The sequence below is a fragment of the Equus asinus genome, chromosome 2 (genome assembly GCF_041296235.1).
Source record: "Equus asinus isolate D_3611 breed Donkey chromosome 2, EquAss-T2T_v2, whole genome shotgun sequence".
Classification (NCBI taxonomy): domain Eukaryota; kingdom Metazoa; phylum Chordata; class Mammalia; order Perissodactyla; family Equidae; genus Equus; species Equus asinus.
The window spans coordinates 65,381,904-65,402,136 of record NC_091791.1 but is presented as its reverse complement, the minus strand read 5'-3'; the positions used below and the strand labels follow the sequence as shown (position 1 = coordinate 65,402,136).

At 45.9% G+C, this 20,233-nt stretch overlaps 1 protein-coding gene across 23 annotated transcripts in view; it reads left to right on the top strand.

The window, feature by feature from the left end:
* The window catches only part of KCNMA1 (potassium calcium-activated channel subfamily M alpha 1), a 714,937-nt gene that overhangs the window by 204,163 nt on the left and 490,541 nt on the right, over positions 1 to 20,233 (top strand). For all 23 annotated transcript variants that reach the window (XM_014836994.3, XM_014836959.3, XM_070491092.1 and 20 more), the window contains exon 2: positions 2,676 to 2,837. In XM_014836994.3, coding sequence (XP_014692480.3) covers positions 2,676 to 2,837 — 162 coding nt within the window. The remainder of the gene's footprint in view (positions 1 to 2,675; positions 2,838 to 20,233) is intronic.

Below are 20,233 nucleotides of genomic sequence, written 5' to 3'. Positions count from 1 at the left end.
GTTAAACAATCTGTAAGAGAACTGGCGAGAGCGTTATCTGCCATATACCTCTTGCGCCGTGAAGAACTGAAGCATGGAAACCACTGTGATGGAGAGAACTCCCTGCCTCCCAGCCCTCTTCATGCCATTCTCTCCTCCAGGGTCAGCCAGGTGGCTGTGGAGCCTGAGCCCGGAGGGTTGAGGAGCAGTGAGCTAGCCCTCCAGGCCTCCAGGCTGTGGCCATGGACCAGTTCAGAAATGTCCCTAAGGGACACTACTCAAAAGGAAACATAAGAGCCTCTGATTTGTGGGCCTTCTCCCTTCCCTGATCTCTTCCCAGTCCACCCCACATTCTCTGTTTCTGTGCTTGGGTGAAGGGCGAGGCCAGGAAAGAGCTGGGGTTAATATGTGTGTCCCATTTCAGTTCAGGGCAGGGATGATCAAGCCATGCCAGAATAAGTAAGAGCAATAGTTCTCAAAGTGGGATTCCCAGGCCAGCAGCATCAGCATTACCTGGGAACTCGTTAGAAATGTTGGTTTGAGGAGGGGTGCAGCACTCGGTGCTTTAACCAGCCCTCCGGGTGCTTCTGATGCCTGCTGAAGTTTGAGAACCACTCCTAGAGTGTCAATGCTCAAGGAGAAGTGGGAGGTGGGGGGACTAATTAATCGAACATGTATTATGTGCTTTGGGCACTGGTTAATCCCAGAAAAACCCATGGGGCAGGCAATATAGTCCCTGTCTTATAGGGAAGGGCCCACAGGGGTGGAGGAACTGAATCTACATCTTCAATTACTAAGGCTGCCCTGGGTCTGGGCCTCCATGTCTTCCACAACAGCACCTGTGCAGAGTCTTCACATGGCCAAGACTTGGGGTCCTAACAGGCCACTGAGACTGTCCTTAGACTTGGGCAGAACGCTCCATGGATGTCAGCAGGCAGCCCCCAAATATGCCCAACCTGTGCTCCCCCACCCCCTGCCCAGTTTCCTCTTGGACTGTTCTAGTCCTGTGGGGCTCAATATGCTTGGAAATAAAACATGAGCTCTGGTGTTGTTTCTCTCTTCCCAGCTTCTCCAAGCCAGGGGAGGCTGAAGGCAGAGGCGTCAGGAGCAGCTTCCGGCCTGCCTGCAAGTCTCCAAGAGGATGACTCACCCAGCACCTCCCAGCTCCCCTCTCTCCACTCTGCCTCACCCCTTGCCCGCTGCTGCTTCAGACAGGGGTTTTCACCTCTGCCGTAGGTTACCCCACCCCCTACTCTAAATCACAGTGATTTCCAGTGTCGATTTGCTTTGGAAATTAATTCTAGCATTTTCAATGATGAACATACTTTGCTGATATCTTTTTGAACATCTATATCTGCAAAAATAGTCAGTGGGTATTTGAGTAGGGGGCCCAGTTAAATTTAAATTTTGGATATATAATGAATAAGTTTTTATTATGAGTACCATGTGATATTTGAAGCATACTTACACTAAAAAGGTATCTGCTGTTTATGTGAAATTTGCATTTCTCTGGGTATCCTGTATTTTACTGGGCCACCCTAAGCCTGGGCTCTGTGGTCAGTGAGGGGCTTACACTCATAACCCTTTTTATTCATTCATTTAGGTTTGTTGAGCCAGGTGCTCTTTTAGGCACTCAGGATACAGCTGTTGGGGGAGGCAGACTGTAAAGGAAATAAGTGAGTGAATTATAGAGTGTATTAGAGGTTTTAAATGCTATGGGGAAGAATAAAGCAGAAAGGTGGTACTGTCAGAAGGCAGAGTTGCAACTTTAAAAGAGTAGCCACAGAAGACCTAATTGAAAAGGTAATATCTGAGTAGACTTGAGAGCTGTGAGGCAGCAAGCCATGCTCTCTGTGGGAGAAGAGTATTCCAGGCAGAGGGCACACTGCATGTAGAAATGGACAGTTTAGGGTCCCATATGGGGTTCAGTCATCTGATGAGTTCAGTCTTGTTTCCTCAAGCACATTTTAAGCCATGAAAGGGAATGTATTGTCTCCTATAACTGAAAAGTTCGGATTTCAGGCACAGCTGGATTCTGGTGTTCAAATGATGACATCAGTATTCTCTCACTTCTACTTTCCTCTCTGCTGCTTCATTCTCAGGGAAGGATTGCCCTTCCTACTCTTCCCAGCACAAGTCTTGTGCTTGAGTCATATTGGGTTGGCATGGGTCGCATGGCCATCCCTGGCCCAATCACTGTTGCCAGGGACGTGGAATGGTCCAATTGACCCGTCTTCATTCTTGGAGCCAGCGTGAGCCTATTAGTCCCTTTAGAATCACACAGACTGAGATGACGAGATGGAGATTTCCTCAGGAAATGTGTTCCTGTGGGAAGGGCATGAAGGCTGAGCAGGCAGAACACAGCATGCCAACCCACGTTCCTCCCAGCCACTCTGTGACCCCTGCAGGACGCTTCGCCTTCTGAGCTGTGCGATTTTTTTTCTTTAAAGCAGGAAGAGAATAATCTCCTTCTTCTTTCTTTCACAAAGATATTTTAAGAGGAAATAAAGAGAAGATTCTTTTAAAAATGACTTTAAAAAGATCAAAGCCATATCCATCCCTTCTGCGCTACACCTGTGCCTTCAAGCCAGTGCCCACCTCAGCCTGGACCCTTCCAGTTTGGTTCTTTGGGTGGGGCTGTGTTTTTTAAATCCAGTTGGTCCCTATGTCTCAACCTTTGTTCTCTCTGTTGCCAGGAGGCCCAGAAGATTAATAATGGCTCAAGCCAGGCGGATGGCACTCTCAAGCCAGTGGATGAAAAAGAGGAGGCGGTGGCTGCTGAGGTCGGCTGGATGACCTCCGTGAAGGACTGGGCGGGGGTGATGATATCTGCCCAGACACTGACTGGCAGAGTCCTGGTGAGTCCCCAACTCCCTCTTCACATTGGTCCTGCTCTCTGGTCCTTGATTGCTTTGTTTATAGGGACGTGGTGTTTCACTGAGTCTTCTCCAGGCCACTGGCTATTGGGAGGTGGGGGTGAGCAGGAAGTGCTTATATATGGTCACGGAGGACAGTCTGGGTTCTTCATGCACATCTAACCCAGTGGTTTTTGGAAGGATTTGCAGAGAGTGGGCCAGGTCCAGGGAGAGAAGGTCTTTTGGGGAGGGAGCCAGGGAGTTCTGAGTGTGTGTGTGTGTGTGTGTGCGTTTGCTAGCCTTCTGAGGATGCTACTGTGGTCCTCTGGCCATCATGCAGAGAGCCTCTTTTGGGGGCAGTTTCCTAATCTCCTGCCCTATGTGACCTGGATCTTGCCCACAGTGGAAATCCTCAGTCATGCTGGTGGTGAAACTTGTTGGCAGCCTACCTGCAGCCGCCTTGCCCCATTTGGTGCATTGCCCATATGACTTTATTTCTGATGAGGCTGTCTCCTAGCTCCATCTACAGCCAGCACTCATCCTCCTCCTTCTCTGTGCATCTCCTGCATTCTCTCTGATCTGCTTGTATAGAGCTTGGCTTCACTGGCTGGTTGAGACCATGAGTGAGCTTCTGGTTCTTGGCAAGTATTGAGGGTGGGACAAGCATAGAATGACCAACCATCCCAGTTTGCCTGGGACTGAAGAGTACCTGGGACATTGGTCTTTCAGTGCAAAGACTAGGCAAACAGGCATGAATTGTTCACTCTGAACTGGCTGTACTCCTGCCATATGTGGGCTCTTCCCTGGGGTAGCCATGCCCACCAGCTTTCTTTGGCCTGCTTTGGGTCAGGAGTTTCCCTGAGAAGGATGTAACATTCAAAATGATTTCTTGTTATGATTCTGGAAGCTGTTTTGTATGGGCTGCCCTTCCTGGGCCTGAAGCTGGGGCTCAGTCAAGAGTCATTTGGCTCATAGATAGAATGAATGGGGGTGCCCTGATGGCTGGGAGGATCGAAGATCAGGCAGAGATGCTGGAAAATAGATGTCAGCGCCCTCAACGTTTTGTGGCAAAAACTCAGTGAGGAGATGATAGTAGCTGTAGGGAGGTAGTGAAAATTTCACCATCAGAATCCTTCTTGGGGAGAACTCTACGTTATGTTTGGGATAAATACCTCACAAATGGCTTGAAGGAAAAAGTAAGACACTGAATGCCATGCTTGAGTGACAAAGGTGATGGCCAAGCAGGCTTTAAAGAGGACAGGGTTCTGTTAACTGAGGGACCAGTCCTGAGCTGAGCCTTCTGAAGAGTCCAGATATGAAGCCCTGGCTGATATCAATTGGTGGCATAATAGAAAGGGGAGAAATTTAAAGTTGGGGTTTTGGCGGAGGAGGAAAGAGAAACTGGTGAGGCCAGGTGCTGCATGAGGAAGACAGAGAGGGGACGATCTGGGTTGGTGGGGCCCAGGAGAGACTGGGCAGCACTGAGTGTCTAATGAGGCATTGAGGGTGGCTTATTCTGGACTGTGCTTTGTAACCACCATCCTGTCTGCCCTCCTGATTCTTCAGTAAAGTTTCCATTGCTCTTTTGTGCTTGTATATGAGTGGATTCTATATGGGAAACTTAAAGACACTGAATTCTGGGTCTGGGCATTCATGTGGGATGAAATGGCGGCAGTGCATTCTATACGGATGGTGGTGATGATAGATGATGAACAGCTGACCGTTTGGTTACACAAATAACACCTGCTACTTCCATGTGGCCGTTGTCAACAGTTCTAATTATCTTTGTCAGCATTAACCGAAAGCTACCAAGCACTTACTCTGGGCCAGGTGATTTTTTCAGGCGTGTGGAAAACAAGAATGATCCTGATTTCATTGTACCATGGGTGGAAGTTTTTGAAGGAATGTCCGGAGGAGAAATACTATGGGTACAAGCATTGTGTGTGTGTGTGCGTATGGGGGGTGGCCGAGTCTACGGGAAGTATAGGGGATCATGAAAGCCTTGCTAGGGAGGAAAGCCTTTAAGCTGAAACCTCTGTTTCAAGATGAATTGAACACATGCTTTATGATAGAGATGATATAAAAAATAAAAAAATAAAAACATTCTTGAGCTTGAAAACAAGAAGGGGAGGGGGGACTGTGGCCCTCTTTTTGTAGAGGCCGCTTGGAGCCAAGTTCGTGGCCCAGTGAAAATACACAGCATCTCAGAGTTTTTATTCTATGTATTTACATCTCCCTGGCTTTGTCTCCACATCTCTTCTGTCATTTTCTCCTTGCCCTCATTTCCTCACTCTCTTATTGGAACTTTACATGTAAGTTTGTGGTTATGTGCTCCAAACAGTTTTGTGAGCCAAATTAATCCTTTGAAGAGTAAGGCAGGATATGTATAAATAAAGAGGGCAAGAAACACACAGTAGACTTTTGTATTGTTTGGTTGTACTTTATAGAATCGTAGGCCAAAATCAATATTGGAGATAGTCTAACTCAGGATTGGTAAGTTTTTCTGTAAAGGACCAGATAGTAAATATTTCAGACTTTGCAGACCATAGGGACTCTGTTACAACTAGTCAACTGTGCCATTGTCGTTTGAAGGCAGACACAGACAATACAGGAGTGTCACTGTGTTCCAATAAAACTTAATTTACAAAAACAGATGTGGGCAAGATTTGTTTCATGTGCCATTGTTTGCTGACTCTTCGATCTTGTTCAACCCCTTATTTTATAAATAAAGAAATTGAAAGGCAGAACTTCCTTAGGGAGGAATTTCTTAAGATAATATAGCACAACAATGACAGTATCAGAGAACCCATTTATAGTGGGAAAAGTTATAGACACACAGAGACACACACAGATAAATGTAGGCACACACATGCATGCCATGTCTATTAGCACCTTGTTTCTGAATATTGATATAATTTCCACCTTGACCTCAGAGTGACTATCTCCCTGGGAAAACTATGTCTTGGGGCCAAGCATGGCCTCACCTCAAGGAGTAAGCAGTGTTTACGCTGCTTAGGCTGTACCTCAACCCCTTAACAAATTCAGTGTTTTGTGCTGCTCTTCAAAGACAGGTCTTGCCAATATAGCCATCAGCTCCTTGAGGAAAGATAGAGCCCTGAGAATTACTCTTTTGGTTGATTTCCCCCCTATTTCCATGCTACTACTTTTGAACATGGCTCCAGGAAACATGCACATCTAATCTATGAACTGAAAATATGTGCTACTTGCTTTAATGTCAGGGGCACGATCTATTGAAGTCCGGAGAAAGAAAAACACAGACCTTTCCCTTTATCTTCTTAAATATATCGCATGTGTGGCATGTTACATTAACATAAGCTGGACCATTCTATCCTTATCTCCTAGGGCCCAAAAGAAAATGTGTATCAAATACGCCTTTCAAATACAAATAATCCTATTGGTTTAATAGAGGCAAATAGGTGCATTCCCTGCTGTGCTGTTTGCACATGAATTTGGACCAGTTGAACAAAATGGAGGTGCACGTGGGTGTACACTTAACCAAATATGTGACATTCATGGCCTTCATTCCTCTCTTTGGGTGGCTCATGCTGCTGATGACATTTCTCCTCAGCATCCTCTACTTTTCTTTTTCAGTGGTCCCTGGTGGCAGCTTCACACCTGGTTCACATTTCCATCTCACTCTTTCTTCCTCTCATCTAAGCTCATACTCCCTGCCCCCGCTTATTTTTTTTTTTTTTTTTTACATTTTAGGTAAATCTATATAAAATTCTATATATTCACCTGCAGATGCCCTATGTAAAGACCAGAGGTTTCACAGGCCTGTACTTTTAGTAAGAATGCCCCCTAGCAAACAGGTAGGTCCTTCTCTCTGTGCAATTGGGAGTAAATTGAGATGTTGTTTGAGTTTTTTTTTTTTAAGTCCCCTAAGTAAGGTTTCTTCTCAAGGAACCACATGGTAATTCCCCTCCAGGACTTCATTCCCCTCTTTGTTTTATCCTGTGCATAAATAGAGTTATATTTTGGGGATGAATCAATAAGTCGAAGGTACACTTTCTTTATATTATTAAACATGAACTTTTGTCTTCGTCTGATGAAAGATGCACTACATTGCACTAGACTTGTTACTTGTGACCCAGCATCACCAAATGGGAAAACATGAGTCAGAGGAGTCACTTAATCCAGCAGGCGCCCACGATAGATAGTGAGCTGCCTGCCACTGAAAATGTTCAAAAGGATCACGCTTGGCGGCACTGTTGCTGATGGTTGGTCAGACTTCATCCTCATAGCTTTAATTAGGTTTACAGAAAACTAGATCTAGGAGATGCTCCAGGATAAAAATGGAACTTGGACAGATTTCATTTCTCATCCCCTTTTCGAGATGGCCATGCTTATCAACATGTAAGGCGCAAAGACATCTTGCAGTAAGAAAGCAGAAGGACTTTGTTTTGCCCACCATTTCCCATTCCTCTTTCAGCATGGAACTTTTTCCCCATTAAGCACCTGTGGGCATCACAAAGCACACACTCTGGGAAACATGTAACTGCCTAGGGATGGGCAAACTGTGACCTGTGGGCAGCAGCTGGCTCACTGCCTGTTTTGTATGGCTCACAAGCTAAGGATGGTTTTTACATTTTTAAACGGTTTTTTAAAAAATCAAAAGAAGAATATTTTGTGACGTGAAAATTATATGAAATTCAAATATCAGTGTTCGTAAACACCGTTTTATTGGGATGCAGCCATGCTCACTCATTTACATATTGTCTGTGGCTGCTTTTGCAATGTGCTACAGTAGCAGAATTGAGTAGTATCCACAGAGTCCGAAATACCTGCCAGCCTAAAATAGTTATTGTCTGGCCCTGTACAGAAAAATTGTGCCAACCTCTGGACTAGAGCATCTATGACATCCATGACTGTCAATATTCCTAAGTAGCCAATGGGACTTGCTCCACACTTCCCTATGGCACAAAGTGATGGGTAAGATATACCATCTATCCTGTTCTCATAGAGACCCACTACATTTACTTTCACTAGCTCAACTCAGTAATGCAGTAGAGATGGGGAGACAGAGGCCAGAGCCAGCTGGGCCCCCAAGTTCCATAGCAGGTTCTCAACTGGCTCAAAATATGGATTTCCTGTTCCCAATGTCAGTGGAATGTGTCTGGGAATTCTGTAGCAGGGTCACTCCCGAAGTCTTCCCTCCACCTGACTGTGTCCCTTGCAGTCAGCACTCTCTAGGCCCCGCCCGGTAGCCCAGAGTCTAGTCCCTACCATGAGGGCACCCCTGGTTCAGGCCTGCAGGCCAGGCGCCTCAGCCGCCCTGGCTGCTGGTCTGCACAGCTGGTCTGCAGGCCACATGCTCTGTGTGCCAGCCTCTCCCGTGCATTCTGTAAAGAGCAACTGTTAATTTTACTAGCTGGTTTGTTGGCTCCTCTGATCTCCCCTGGGAAAATGAAGGAGAGGTTCAGAAATCAATCTTCAACTCTGGAGAGAGGAAAATCTTCCTGGCCCAGGAGGAGCCTGCTTCATCCCGGCTATTCATCTACGGCTCCCAGGGCCTCTGGGCTCCCATGGCAATTGCTTATGCTACTGTTGGCTCTCTCCTCTGGAGTTTCTGGGGGGAGTGAGTGCCTCCTTTGTCCTCCCACCTCATCTGTCTGTGCGTTCATCCATCTATATCCATTCATCCATCTATCCAGTCCACATGCCTTTAAGGTGTTCGCTGGCACAGAAAATTGAGGGTAGTGCCCAGTCAGTGGGTACCTAATGACTAAGGCAGGGCACTCCGGCGCCTTCCCTTGCCAGTCACCTGTGCCTCTGTTCTCTCTGTTTCAGCTTCTCTGTCAGGACTGGAGATAGGAGCCCTGCCCCTTTGCTGTTCCAGCATTATCTGAACTGGGGCTCCTGCTCTCTTTTGATCTCCATCTGGCTCCTTGTTTCTCTTTCTCATTTGATTGGAACCATCAAGGAGGATAGGTGGAGCACTTAGCATCCCCAGATCTCCAGCTCATGCTTCTCTCTCCCTGGAACATGCTTCCATGGGAAGGGGTGCTGAGGCCCTTGGAACGTGGAAGGCTGCTATGTGTGGTGCAGTAGGGTGGTTAGGAACCCAGCCTCTATAGTCACTCTGCTGAGTTCCAGCTCCACCCCTCCCTAGGGCTTTTACCCTCAGCTAGTCACTTCATCTTTTGGTGCCTCAGTTTCCTCATCTGTTCAATGGGCATAATAATAGTTCCTGTCTCTTAATGTTGTTGTGAGGATTTGATGCATTAATGCATGTGGAATGTTCGGAATAGTGCTTATTACATGGTTAGTGCTTAATAAGCATTAGTATTATTATTGTGTTATTGTTGTGTGAGCCCAGTCACTATGTCATGGAGGAAATGGGCTGGTGTGGAGACACACAGGGTAGGGAGTGGAGTATAAATCCTTTCCTGTGACAGAGATGGAGCAGCCCTCAGACCTCACCAAACTCAGCCGTCCTCTTAGAGTGCTGAGCTAGCTCTGGCATGGCCACTTGATGGACCCTGGTTTGGGTCCAACCAGCTGATGATGTTTGCTCCATGCACACAATTCAGGCCCTGTCATTTCTGAAGCTGGCTCATGTAGCCTGACTCACCATTGTCAAGTCAGCCAGGAAATTCTCACTTCCTATAGCCGCCCTAAGCTGGGCTGGGGCCAAGGGTGGACTGGGCTCTCCCTGGGAGGTGGGCGTTTTTGGTACGTGTGTCACAGGAAACGCCTTGGCAGGATGACAGATGAGTCTTCTGGAAAGAGGGTCAAGTGCGTTCACTGTGGTCCCCATATCTAGTCCTCCCTGGATGCAGGTTGAGGCTGACAGATATGGGGCTGGTTTCAGAGGGCACAACAGCATCAGTATGTGGGGAGCTGTCTTTAACATCCATTTTGGTGGGCAACAACCACAAATCCATTGGAAGGAGGCAGGAAAGTGTGTTAAGGCACTAGACAGTAAGGACACAGATTCTACTGTACCCACAAGGCATCTCCTCTGAGCTATTCATCCATTTCTTCAAATTTCCTGGAGCGCCTACTAGGTGTCTGGACACATGTTGGTTCCTCTAGCAAAATCTGCAGAGTGAAATCATCCAAAGTACTGAAAGTGAAAATGTGATGCCTGCCTTTTGCTACAATGCTTTTGGGTGGAAAGGTTTGTGAAGTAGTTTGGTGATAAATCAGAGCCTGTGATCTGTGTATCAGTCCTTGGACAGGCCTGGGAGCCTGACTCTTCTAATCTTGATCTCACATCCTGTGGCTTCCTGCTGCTGGACCCAAGGGGCCTCAACAAATGTGTTTCTATGACTAATATGAAACTAACTCCTTCCTCCCCTCCTCCCTTCCTTCCATCCTTCTTTCCTTCCTTCCCAATCAGTAAAAGCTGGCGCCCCCTGGAAATGGAGCACCTGTTTTTGGAGCCCACCATCTTCGGTTTCTCACCCAGCTTTTCCCCCAGGGCCTTCAGAGGATGCCTATGGTGTAGCAGCCCCTATTTACCAGAAAAATATGCTGGTGGACTGAGACTCTCTTTAGAGCCTCCATTTCAGCTGCGAGGAAGTTTGTTCAGCAGGGATGCTCAAAAATAGAGATGATGATGATAAAGTTGCCAGCCATTGTCATTGTGGGGGAGCACGTGCTTGGAAAGTCACACTCGGGACCATACGCAAGCTGATGCTTCCAAGTTTAGTTTACTGAGCTATGTTTAGGAGGAGGCAGACTGACGTGTGCTTCCAGGCCCCAAACATCCCAATTTGGTGCACTAGAAGCCCCATTTTTAGGGTCTAGATCCAGAGTGAGGCTTTTTCCAGAAAAACAACTACTTCAGGGGAATGACAACAGAAATCCACCATTTTCCCTAAAAATTTTATTTCAAAAAATATTGGCTAGTGTTTGAGTAGTGAGGGAACTAGGACAGGACAGTTGCTTCTTTGTCTTTCCTAAGGAATTAGGGCACTTGAAAACTCAATTAAATGCACCAGGCGTCTTACGCGCCAGGGCTATCGTTTTGCTCATCCAGTTAATTTTAGTTCATGAAATTGGCTTGGTGCTGACATGGACGGCACAAAGAAACTGTGAAGCCAGGGGCCTGTCAGAGTGGAAGCTCAGTTCCCAGTTCACTAGCCTGCGGGGGCACAGATCTTTCCCGAGGGCGTGGAAGGTTACCTGTTGACTGTTTGTGCCTCTTTCCTGGGCAGCAGACCTCGGAGCCTTCCTTGTTTGTTGGAGGTGGGTTAATCCAGAAAGTAAATGGACTGGGCATACTGGTTTCTTGCACCTGTGGAGAATTTAGGCTCCAACAGATTAGTCTGAAGGCTTGAGAAAGCATGACCTTCCTAGAGCTGTTCCCCGACTGCCCTAGCAAAGAGGCTGAATTTTGACCTTTTCCCCATTTCTCTTTTTAGTCTTTTTTTTTCCTTTCCTTTTTGTGGCTGTTGGTGGAGTGACTAAGGGAAACGGGGAACAGGTCTTTGGAAAGGAGAGAGGAAGAAAAGACCCTGTTTCCACACTACCCTCCCTCAAATTCAGGCTTTGTTTACAGTAAAAATAGCTTGAAGCAGAGGCTGAATCACAAAAAAGTGGCATTTCAGAGGGCAGAGGCTGCTGGCTCCACACCAGCCTGCTGCGTTAGTTGGCCTCTGGGCCCCAACTTGCACAGGAAGGCGTGGGGTTTGCCATCTCATTGGGAGGGCTCCAGACCATCTTCCTTATGTGTCTGCTAGAGCTCTCTGGAGCTAATTATACCAGCTGGGCACTCACAGAGCCTTCTGCCTGGGCCTGTGCCCTGGGGCTGAAAAATAACTTCCTGCGAAGGAAAGCAGCTGTTTTCAGGAGCTGCTTAATCCCACTGGTACCTGCGTGGGCTCCCAGGGAAGCTGCCATGAGGCCCTTGTCTCCCTCTGAGCCATGAAGGGGGCAACTTGGTTTCTTGCCACCTTAGACCTCTCCAGGAAGAAAGCTTAGATCATCAGAAAGAAGGAAGAGTTTACTCACCTAGGTTCATCCCGTGTTGTCTCTCTGGGCCTTGGGGCTTGATGACTGTGTTTGAGATCAATTTGGGATCTGAGAGTAGAGGTGACAATCACTTTCATCTGAGGAACTGTGATCAGCAGAAAACTGGGTTCTTATCCTGGCTCTGTGGTAACCTCTCTGGTGACCTTGGACAAGTCAATTCCCTTTCAAGGTCTCGGTGCCTCCATGGATAGTGTGAGTGGGTAGCAAGCATCTATGACTTGTAGCCCAAAATGTTTCTATGTTTTCTCATTTCCTCTACTGCCCTTCAATCAGCCAAGGCAGCAAGGGTTTACCTCAGAACTGTAATGCACTTGGCAATGTGCTAGGCACTGGGAGAGCTGCAGAAGGAGAAAGAAGGTTAGTCCTCTTCTCAGCTGCTGGAGCAGCCAGAGAGAAGCAGGATATAGTCCAGGGGCGTCCCTGTGTGGCCCTCTCCTGGCTTTGCATTTCATTAAAAATAAATCCTGAAACTCCGTCTGTGTGATAAGGTCTGTGCCTCTCACTAGTCTCCTACAATTGTTTTCCTTCTAGATTCCTTTCCAGGTGGATCTCAATATGCAGAGAAGGGAAGCATCCAGCAGAGCGAGCATGGCCTGTGACTGTGGAGTTGAGCAGGAGGAAGGATGCCTTGGGAGGAGGGATCACATCCCCAAGGGCCAGGTCCTTCCCAGAGAAGTTGCCTTCTTTGAAGCCATTTCAGTCTTGAATCCCCCTCCTTGAGCTGTCTTCAAACAGTGGGAAACCTCTGAGAGGATGACGTTCCAATTCCCACCACTGTCAAAAGAGCCTTTTTCCCATTGAGCAGTCTCTGCTTGGGGAGACTCTGGGTGAGATACAGCCTCTGTCCTGTGCTCTTTGCTTTGCTTTGACAGAACAGCTGCTGAGGCAGTCATTGTTCCTGAAAGTCCGTTCCTCTTCTGGAGGCAGAAGCAGCTCCATCTCTTGGTGCCTGTAAACATTTCATAAGAGGCACATTTATTTAAAATAATGACCGGCAGAAGCATCCAGGAGGGGCTGGGGAGTGAGGAAACATCACCATTGCAAAAGTCATTTTTTATTTCTGGAGCTGGTGGGAGCTGCCAGGCTACCCCCTACATTTATAGCAAGGACGCGAATGTAGAGGGTTACTAATGGCTTTGGTGTTGTAGGGATTCTCCAAATGAAGATTCATTTTAGGTGAACTTCTTAAATGAACTTAAAAAACAACCACAACAAACCCTCAATTGGCTGACAGTTTCAAATGTTTCCAGTTTAAAAACACAGTTGAAGCAAAGACTGTCCGTATCCTTGGGAGCGAGGACTGAGCCCTTCTCGGGATGCCAAATTACAAAACCTCACTGTTACTCTGACCTGTGTTCACTTTGCAAACCAGCGCATTTATCTGAGGTTTTTCCCAGAAAGTTTCAGCGCTGAAGCAGGTTTCCATGGCGTCTTGGCCCAGAGGGAGTTGCTGTGTGGGGGCTCAGGGTCATCTCCAGCAAGCAAAGCTTGTAGAGGCAGTTTGGCAGGCCGCCCTTCCAGTGCCAAAAGATACAATTCCTCCTCCCTGGGTTGTGATGGAGAGATCCAGATAGAACAGAAATAAATAAGTAACCAGATTCTCTTTCCTAACTCTTTCAAACACAGCCTCTGGTGCTAATTATTTCTGCTGTAGATTTTGTCAGACCTTGAATCCCAATCCTCTGCCATAGGTAGTATATTTTAGAGATGCAATATGACATGAAAAACAATCCGCTTTCCTGAAAGATAATTTTGTGTACGTTAAACAGACATGTTAACTCATTTACAAGTGAGATGTTTGTTCTTGGGAATCTGAATTTCTAATTCTGGGCTCTTTAGTAATTTTCAGAAGAACTGAGGGTAATAATTAAATTTATTTGAACTTCCCCAGGCTGTCTTCTTTTCCATAATCTCAAAGCATTTGAAAAGGAAAGGAATTCTCTACCTTGATGAAATTTTTAAGAGGGTAGAGGGGACCTTGGCCTCAGGAGGAACTTTATAGCAGAACGGGGGAACCTAAGGTAAAGAGGGTCAGGAAAAATGTACAAGGTCACTTTTGGAGGTTCGGACATGGAGTTGAGTGAATGGCCTTCAAGCTGGTTTTGTCTTCATAGCCTTGGCTGCTAAGACTTGGGAAAAATACCAAGGAGAGGAGAAAAGAGAGATGGAACTTAGTTAAGGGTATTTGCAATGAGAACACATGTGACATGTAGCATTTTATAGCTTTGGTGTTCAAGGATTAGAAGAGATCTAGTCCGGGGACAGTGAACAAGTTTCAACTCCGAGGCCTGTTCTTATTAATTGGTAGTGGTTACTGAGAATGCTTTGCCCGAGATTCAAAGCTCAGCAACAGAGTACTTGGGGCTCTGCTGTACAGAATGCTGTGATTGATTAGTGATGTCTGCCATGAGCCATGGCTTGGAGGGTGGCAGTACCAGTGTTATTTATGCCTTTTTGTGCCTTGGCTATCTCTGTTCTAGATCATTTTCCCCCAAATTTGCTTTATATGTGATTTAAGTGAGGCTTGTCCAAGGTCACACAGTCAGTCCCAAGCAGCAAATGGACAAAAACTCATGTTTCCTGACTCTGTCTAGTATTTGATACTCCAGCTCCATAGGTTAGATCTCAGAGGAGCAGAAAGTTGTCAGCTTCCTATGTGAGCCTTTTTTCCTTTCCTTTTCTTTTTTTTTTCGTATTGCAGCCTGACTTCATATTTTACCATCTGGAGACTTTCTTTAGTGTCTGGAGAAGTGGAGGGGGTGGACTTCAGATTCACAGTGATTCTACAAACAGAAATGCAAGCACAATTTTCCCACTTGTTAGGTCCACTCTCAACACTCTTTTAGCACAGAGCACACATTGATCATGGCCCTCCCACTGCAAAGCTTTCTCCTTGGCCAGCTCCTGGGGTTCCAGTCTCCCAATCTCTGCAGATGCCTTTCCCCATGCCCCACTCCCCTGGCACCACACCATGAAAAGCTTTCCGTGGGGGTTGATGCGTCATTGTTTCCTCTTCTTCTGAAGAAGCCTCACTTTCTATTTCCTCCTATTTTCTCCCTTAATGTTTCTCTCTTCAGGTATTTATGCTCACATCTTAATGGCTATGCTTTCAAAGATAAATACATTTTGCCTCTGACCAAAAGCAGTTTCTGCCCTGACTTGAACTGAAAAGGCTGCGAGAGTTGCAGGTGGGAGCAGGGATAGAGTCCTCAGCTTCATCCTGGAGCCATAAAAATTTGCTAAGATTTTATTGCTTCCATCAAAATGAAAATGGGATTCCAAGGCTTCAAATGTGAGAGATAAATAATAAGGAAAACTCCTGCTTTTGTAAACAAAATTCTCTTCATCAGTTTTATGAGTCTACCTGTTGTGTCTGTTTCCTGGCATCTATTTCATTCTGATGTCAGACAGAACCTTCTTCAGGAATTGATGCAAAACTGGGGCTGAATAGAGGATTTTAGACAATTGGTAGAGCTTGGAAGAAGGCTGACAAATCATGTTCTTGGGCCATAACTCACTCCCAAACTCCTCATCCATTCCTCAATTCTTGATCCTCCCTTCCAGCTTAATGGGAATTGGAATAGAAAGCTCCACTAGCTGGAAGACCCAGGCTGGGCTCAGATTCCTGGGTTGTGATTGATAGGGCAATGTAACAGACAGGACTGCCGTTTGATGGACCAGGCTATCTATCACGTTTGAGGTGGCTGGGATTCTTCGTCAGGACTGAATTGCCATCTTGGCTTCAGTAACCAGCTGCATACAGATGGGAAAAGCTCAGCCTACACTTCCATGCACTGCTCAAGAGAGCCTCATGCTTCACCTTCTCTGGAAGCCAGTGCTGCGGGGAGCCCAGGTGCCACTCTGGATGGCCAGGAAAGTGCTCAGTGAATGCTCCCTGGAACTTGTTTCTGATAGGAGTGATTTGAAACTGATATAGACATCTTACATCCTGGCCATAGCCAAATCCTGTGGATTTGCCCTCCATGTTCCTGCCTCCATTGTCCTGGTTTAGACCCCATGACCTCTTCCTTCGCTCATTAGAATGGCTGCTGTGTCACTCTCCCAAGTTGCCCCATCTCATCCTTTTAGTCCACCTTGCATGCTATTGCCAGATGAATTTTCCCCAAAGCCAGCTGTGCTTAGGTTCCCCCATGGCTCAGAGACTTTCAGTGGCATCCCGTGGCCTAAAGTCCAAACTGCTTATGCAGATGGTCAGGGCTTACCATCATCTGACCCCCACTCTCTTCCCAGACAATCTTCCCTCTCTTCTCCTCCAATGCTCTTGTGTCTGCAAATCCTACTGGTCTGTAAGATGCAGCGTAGGCTCTTCCCCTCTTCTGTAACCCAATTCTCTTGGACACTCTTCATATACATTTGTGCAGGTGACATATGTGCCTCATTAAAGGCAAAAACTGAATGGTTAAGGACACTGGTTGTAGAGCCAGCCTGGCTGAGTTTGACTTTTGCTCTGCCATGTATTAATGTAACCTTGGGCCAGTGACAGTCCTACAGATAGTACCTACTTCATTGGATTATTATGAAAATTAAATGAGCTAATATTTACAAAGTGCTTAGAACAGTAGCTGGCACAGACTAAACATTATATAAATTGTTTGTTAAACAAATACAGTAAACTGTAAATTCCATGGGAATAGGAAACATGTATTTTAGTAGTATAATCCCCTTTGTCTTGTACTGAGCTAAAATAGTCCTGAACCCAATTGCCATGACAATGAATTGAAAAGCAAGAGAGAGAAAACATGTGAAAGCACTTTGTTACTTCTTCATTCAACTGATATTGTTGAGTGTCTAGAAGTACCAGCCTCTCTGCTAGGTAGTTGTTGATGCTCAAAATGGAGTGAGGTATGGTTTTGGTGTTCAAGGAGCTCAGTCTAGGGGAAAAGACAGAGATATAAATCAGTGTCTAAACACGTTGACTATAACTGTATGGAAGACAAATGGCAAACATTATTCTGTTCTCACTCCCATGTTACAGATAAGGAAACCAAAGCACAGAGATTTTTTAATAACTTAGGGAAGACTGTCCAATAAGCATCAGAATTGGAATTTAGACCTGGGTTCCAGTGACTTGATGGTCCAGACTCTTTCCGCTGTGTCATGGTGCTTCTCATTGAAGAAAGACTGAAGGAATGAATGAATGTATGAAAGAACGAATTAGAAGGTCCCAAAGACACATGGCTCTAGGAAGAGGAGATCAAACCAGAGATTTGCCATAGAGGATGAGTTCTAAGTCAGGTTGGGCAGGTAGTAAACACCTGAAGCGATAATCATTTGTCCAGTAAGCATTTGCTATGGTGGACAGTTGGGGCAGTTTCATTGCTTCTCTTTTTGGGGCCACCTCACCTCAATTGTCATACCTTGATGTCCTCCAGCCATTTCTCTCTGAGGCAAAGGTGGCTTTATTTTCTTCTCTGTTGGGTAACCCAGGACAAAAGGTGGATGTGATGATGGATGGAAAAGGTATGTAATCATTCCCTCTTTCATCTCCTTTCATTGTAATGGCCCCGTTTGTAAGGTTTCCATAGGTACAGGGACAATGCCTCTCCACTGGGGTTCTTCAGCCACCAAATGATCAAGGCATCAGGGGAAAGACTGGAGTGAGGCTGGCTGGTTTCCATGTCAACCGCTGCTTGCCTCAACCCTGCACATGCTTCCCTCTTTCCATGGAGGCATGTGTTTATTTATTATTGCCTCAGCCTGGGGGTGCCGGAGTGGCTACAGAGGTGCCATCGCCCCCTCTACTGCTGAGTCACTCTCTCAGTTTGGAGGTGGACCCTCAGATGGGTGGCCAGAGGCACAAGATTTGTCCTAGTAAGAGAAGCTCTCCTTTAGGCCCCAGACCTTCTGCTATTATAAGCATGATGATGGTGATCCCAGGGGTGGGGGGCATTAGAGATGCTGATCTAGAACCATTAGTCAGACACCATGAAGGGTCCTAGGGTGAATCACAAACTGCCCTGGGGGCTGATGGTGATGCACCTACCTTTCATAAATGGACGGCTTGTTACGTGCTCCTGGGGATGCCTGTGAGCTGGCTGAGTGTGCATGCGTCTGAGAAACTCTAGACCTGGCTGTCCAACACAGGAGTCACCAACCCCAGGTGGCTGTTGAGCATTTGAAATATGGTCAGTCCAAATAAGTTGTGCTCTAAGTGTAAAATTTAGCACAAAAATTTAGTACAGAAAGAAGACTGCAAAATATCTTATTAATAATTTTTATGTTGATTACACCTTGAAATGATATTTCAGATAATGTATCAAAAACCTAATCCAGATTAAATTACGTTTCTTATTAAAATTAATTTCACCTGTTTCTTTTTACTTTTTAAAAATGTACCTCCTAAATGGATAGTGGTGATGACTGTACAATGTAAATGTAGTTAATGCCACTGAACTGTTACTTAAAAATGGTTAAAATGGTAAATCTTACATTTTGTATTTTTTACCATAATTGAAAGAAAGCGAAAAGAAGAAAATGTTTGATGGGAAAGGAGCCATCTCTTCCAGGCCTCTTTCTCAGGCGTCTGGACCACTTTCCCAGATGCCCCCAGGACACCTCCTGTTTATCTTAGGGGCCAGGACTGAATCACATGCTTGGTCCTAAACTAATTGCTGGTAAAGGGATGAGACTGCCTGGCTGGCTCCGACTAAATAGGTCTACCTATTTAGGAGTGAGACCAGGGTCTCTGCTGTGCGTTACTTGCCTCCCTGAACAAAACTAGGACTCTCTGAGGATGGAAGACGGGGAAAAATGGCAGCCAATACTGTGATCTTAAAGGGAAACATACAAGAAAATCAATGTATGTGAGCTTCAGATGAAAACAATTTGAAAAAGTCCTCCCCTCGCTCAGAATATTACTGTCTTTAAATCTGTCTGTAGTTGTAAGTAAATCAGTTAAGTGTTAAAAATATGTTAGAGATAAGTGTTAGAAAATTTAAAATTCCATACATAGTTGCATTATATTTCTTTTGACAGTGCTGCTCTGTACCATTAGTGGTTAAATGCAGGGTCTGGGCTATTATCTCCCATTTGCAAACTCTGTGACCTCAGAGAAGCTGCTTTACTTTGTCTCATTTGCTTCATCCATTACATGGGAAGAATGATAACACCCGCTTCATAGGGTTGTGAGTTGAGTTCATACACGTAAAGTACTTAGAACCGTGTCTGGCATGTAGGAAAAACCGAAGGAAGCTCAGCTCTCATGAGAGCTGCATGGGGACTAGTGGCTCTTACCAGAGCCTCCATGCCTTCCCTAACCTGTACGCCACAGCTCCTCCTGCAGGCAGAGCTGAATCCGAGATGCAGAGGAATCACCCCAAAGGGAGTTTTAATCAGATGCGGTGATGAGTGCTTGATGGATGGCTTTCCTCCTCTGGATGGTCCCAAGCTGACTCTTCATAGGTGAAGGGCTTCTTCCTGAGCCTTGTGTCAGCTTTGTGGAAAATACAGAGAGGAAAAAAGATCCACAAGAGGAAACTGTTTTGGGGTGCTATCTCATCAGGGCAGCTCTGAATTAACTGAATTCGAGCTGCTGTGCTCACTTGCGTGTCTCCAGGATAAGCAGGCATTTAAAGCCAGGTTGGCCAGTGTCCTTGCTGCCAGAGTCCCACTTTATGACTCTTTTTAGGGGTTCATGCCTATCAGGAAGGTATCTTGATGGTGTCTCAGGGGAAGAAGGTTTAAAGGTTTAAAGTTGTTTCCAAGTCAACAATTGAAGAAAATAAAATCACAAGTGAATTTGTGATTGCTCTCACAATTATTTGGGACCAAGGGCACACATGGAGGATTTGGTGGGATCTCCAGGGAATGGGGACGTTCTTTATGTCATTGAAGCTTAGACTGCAATCATTAGATTTTGACAAACTCTAGTCTCAACTCAAATTGCTACTTATTACCTAGAGAAATAGAATTTCAGTGCTGGAAGGTACCATGGAGAGTACAGCAGAGAGGAAACTGAGGCTTGGAGGGAGTAGTGATGAGGATTTTTAGGTTGGTTAATTTTAAAACTACAGATGAGAAGCAGGCTCCGGGGAGTGGAATTTGCTTGTCCCTTTGTTGGGAAACATTTACATTTCTAAGGGAAACCTCTGTCTGTGAAGATGCCTCCCTCTCTGTGCCAGGAAGAAGGGGGAGGGCCTTATCTCTAGAAACTCTTGATCAATGCCAGAGGCAAGAACTTAAGTTGTTTACTGTCTGGCAACCTCATGTAACTGACCCCCCCACCCCCCAAATCCTCCTTTGTCTTTAGCTGAGGATAATATTTAAGCGGTGTCTTCTGCCATTTGCTCAATCCGGTTTGATTCTTATCTAAAAGTTGTGGGACCGCCAAATGGCCGGACCATACGGGGCACTGATACCATTTTAACTTTTTTACA